This window comes from Penaeus monodon, chromosome 27, assembly GCF_015228065.2.
Source record: "Penaeus monodon isolate SGIC_2016 chromosome 27, NSTDA_Pmon_1, whole genome shotgun sequence".
Classification (NCBI taxonomy): Eukaryota; Metazoa; Arthropoda; class Malacostraca; order Decapoda; family Penaeidae; genus Penaeus; species Penaeus monodon.
In genome coordinates this window covers 2,762,033-2,765,597 of record NC_051412.1, presented here as the reverse complement: position 1 = coordinate 2,765,597, position 3,565 = coordinate 2,762,033, and the positions used below count along the sequence as shown (strand labels likewise).

Below are 3,565 nucleotides of genomic sequence, written 5' to 3'. Positions count from 1 at the left end.
AAAGTAACATTGCCATCACCCAGGTCCAGTTGGTTAACATGATCTGGCTGTGGATTTTGCAGTGAAGATGGCAGTTTAACTCTTTTTGCCATACAGTGCATCCTGTAGGTTACAAAAAATTCATAGAAGGCAACTCTTCAGTGCGAGTTTCATCCTCTTGAGTAATTCAGAGGGAGTGTATCAAGGCAGCTCATGATAATGTCCAAAAAGATAATTAAGAAATGTTTCTAGCAGTGGTAAAACCTCTTGGCTAAAGATATAGACAGCTGGGATATCCTACTTTCAAGAGTATAAAGATTTCTTGAGTTTAGCCAGTATTTATTTCATTTTATGACCAAAAGTAGAATACTTTTCCATTAGACTTTCTATATACAGACAGATGTATACATATGTATTAGCACGTAATTCATGTGAACGGTTGCAAGGTCTCTGATTTTTTCTTCTTTTTCTCCTTTTCTTTTCTTCCCAATTCACCAGAAAACTAAATGCATATATGTGATCTTTCTCAGATTGGAAACCTGGATGCCCCTGACATTGCTAAATACCAACATGACAATTATGCTAAATTATTTGTAGGTTTGCTTATGCATTTCTCTTTTAGTAAGGAAATCAGTAGCATAGATTAACACCTCAACACTTTGAAAGACCTATAGGGTGAATTTTTTTTAACACCATAGAAAAGATATTATATGGATCATATAAAATTGAATAAAATATATTATAATTTTGCCTTCTCCTCCCTCCTCCAAACAGGGCTGTGATAATGTCCCTCCAGGCTATGAGGCCGTGCCCTTGATTGAGGCGCTCAATGGCCCCTCGGTGGCGCCCCTGCAGCCCACAGCCCCTCCTGCCCATGATCTGTACATCCAGCTGCCTCAGAGTCCAGCAGATGTTCCGGCAGATGCCATTGTCCGCAATGAAGCCTCAAGGTATTTTGCTTTTTTTTTTAATTAATTTTTTTCTTCTTCTTCAGGAATACTTAATTAAATTGATTTTTAAAATTTGTTTGTTTGTTTATCACTGGAGTCTTCTATTTGCCAGAGAGGCTGATGGTGCATACAATAAGTTTTGCAAGGATTTTTTAAGGCAAAAATAGTAAATGATTGTAAATTTTTCATCTTTAACTGAATTGTTTTTGTCAGTGAGAAATACATGATCAGAGCTAAAATTGGCAAGTGCAGAGACCAAATCTAACTGCTGAATGTGCTTCAGATGCTTTATTGAGAGCATCACAATCAGATCTGGCACAGGGACCCTTGAGGACTCTACCACGCAGACCGAGCAGCCACCCAGTTCTTGTGAGACAAATAACAGTTCATCTGTAGTTCCTGAGGTATGGGGTCTTATTCACTTTTCTTATTGATTATTTTAAGTCATATGCTGGAGCTGGTTCTAGCATCATTTACCTGTGTTACTAGTAGGTTATGTTGGCCTTTTTTATTTTTTTATTTTTAGGGGGAGGGGGACTTTATCAGTATTAAAAGCGTATGAATAACAGTAACGTAGAAAAGTGTATTTATGAATAGCATCAGTGCCGGAAGTTGGATTTGTTAATAGCATTAATCTATTCTCTGATTGTCTGTCTCCTTCTGTCCAGATGCGAATGTCAGTTCTGCTTGCTCAGGAGTCAGATGATGTCACAAGTACAAAGATGGAGAACATGGCAAGCACCCCTGTTTCCTCAGCAAAGAAAAAGGCAGGCCGCAAACATTCCCGGGAGAAGCAGCAGTTTGGCTCTAAGGACAGCGTAAAAATTGTGAATGAAATTGGGGGACAACGTAACAAGGAAGTATGATAAACTTCTAGTCTTTGGTTTATTGCCCCTAAACTTTATGGACGGTGTTTAAAGGGGACGCTGAATGATCTATGTTGCTTTTGTGTTGATCTTGGATGTAGTCTCTGTATTTGTTCTTAAGGGACTAGTTACTTAACAGACCACTTTACTTCATTTAAGAATTTATGAACAACTTTGCTTTAGAGAGAATGTTATAGTTTAAATGAACTGTTATTCTAGTTAATTAAAGTGTATGTGAGTTACTGTGGATGGACTTTAATGATAAAGAAAACCATGATTTTATAGATTACAGAGTCTTAGTCACATCAGGCACATACAGGGTCAATAGTAGCACCTCAGGAAATTAAGTGAAGCTGAAAACTTGATGGACTTTAAAGATTGTATTTATTTTCAGACTGTGAGTGTGAGGAAGACATAAGAAGTGAATGCTGTTCAGTTTGAAAATACTTACAGAACACTCACAGATCTTCTTTTTTCTTGTTCAATGACATGATGGTTAAGTTTAACTTTGTAGAAATGTATATTTTATATCAAATATATTTGAAATCAATGATCAAGATCATTATGATTCAAGAATAAGGTAAGGATGGTTTAGATTAGAATGATGTTGCAGTTGGGCAGTCATAGTCTCCCAAGAATTTAGATGAAAAGCAATTAAAGTTGGTAAGGTTATCTTCTTTGAATTCAAGGTAAAGTGTACGAGATGATGAGATGTTTCAATGAGATGGAAAGACAGAGATATAATTTTAGAAATGCAGTTGGTATTCACTGGTTTTTCTGTGTCTTCTTTTTCTTTTTCCATTTTATGAGAACCTATAGTCAGGTTAAAGTAATTTAGGAAAGTGACTTGATATTTTCCTTGCAGCATTTGAATAGGATTTTACTTGTAGCTGATTTCCTTGTTTATGTCCGTAGCCTGTGGACCCAGCAGAAACACGAAGCTTATTGGACGAAGACAAATCAGAGATCGACACTGGCGTTGATAGCAGCCAGGACCCAGCCCTACAGCAGGCCGTACTGAATCCTGAGGAACAGCCTCAGAAGGAGCTGCGAGCCCCCCAGGCAGAGGCAGAAGTCGATGAGGAGGAAACTGGAGAAGAGGAGCCAGAGTTGGAAGAGGAAAATGAGGAAGAAATGGAAGGAGAAGACAATGACACGGAGAATTCCCTCAGCTCCCTCCCCACTTTAGCCATGAGGTGTGCTCCCAACTCAGAGGTCGACGTGGAGGACAGCATATCACAGGCTCCGACAGAATCACCTGTTTGGACCCCCAGAAAGGTATTATTGAACTCTCTCTGACCCCTTGATTTATTCCTCTTTTACCCAACACTCTGCAGACTCCCTCACTATATTGTAGACAAAGATGATGTGCAGGGATGGGATGTATTTTGGCTTTGTTCTTTACCATACTGACAAGTACAGTTCTCGACAACACGCGACTGATCACGTCACCCAAACTACACAACTTGAGTTTTCCGTTGTGCATGCCGACACTTGATTCTCTACCTTGGCTTCATTTCCTTGAGTTCTCTTTCAGATCTGTTCATCCTTGTCTGGGTTTCTGTAGTCTCCTTTTCCCCCCACACAATTCTTATTTATATTACGACCTTTAATTGACAATTTTTTAAACACCAAAAGATATATGGTACCTGTTATTAATACTTATACTTACAGAACTCAGTTCCTATAGAACCAGAATTTCCCTTTGCTTTACATTTTGCAACTAATTGCATTAAACATTCCTACAGCTTAGGTGGATTAATAGGTCCG

General features: G+C 38.5%; 1 protein-coding gene across 7 annotated transcripts in view; it reads left to right on the top strand.

Annotated features, from left to right (window-relative positions):
- The window catches only part of LOC119590540 (probable E3 ubiquitin-protein ligase MGRN1), a 23,431-nt gene that overhangs the window by 6,451 nt on the left and 13,415 nt on the right, over positions 1–3,565 (top strand). For 4 of the 7 annotated variants that reach the window (XR_005230268.1, XM_037939189.1, XM_037939190.1 and 1 more), the window contains exons 9-13: positions 510–572; positions 754–929; positions 1,213–1,333; positions 1,598–1,789; positions 2,711–3,073. Coding sequence is in view for 6 of the 7 variants with exons in the window: in XM_037939189.1 (XP_037795117.1) it covers positions 510–572; positions 754–929; positions 1,213–1,333; positions 1,598–1,789; positions 2,711–3,073 (915 nt within the window). In the remaining variant the exon portion in view is untranslated. The remainder of the gene's footprint in view (positions 1–509; positions 573–753; positions 930–1,212; positions 1,334–1,597; positions 1,790–2,710; positions 3,074–3,565) is intronic. The other 3 variants (XM_037939195.1, XM_037939194.1, XM_037939191.1) reach the window with 1 other exon arrangement.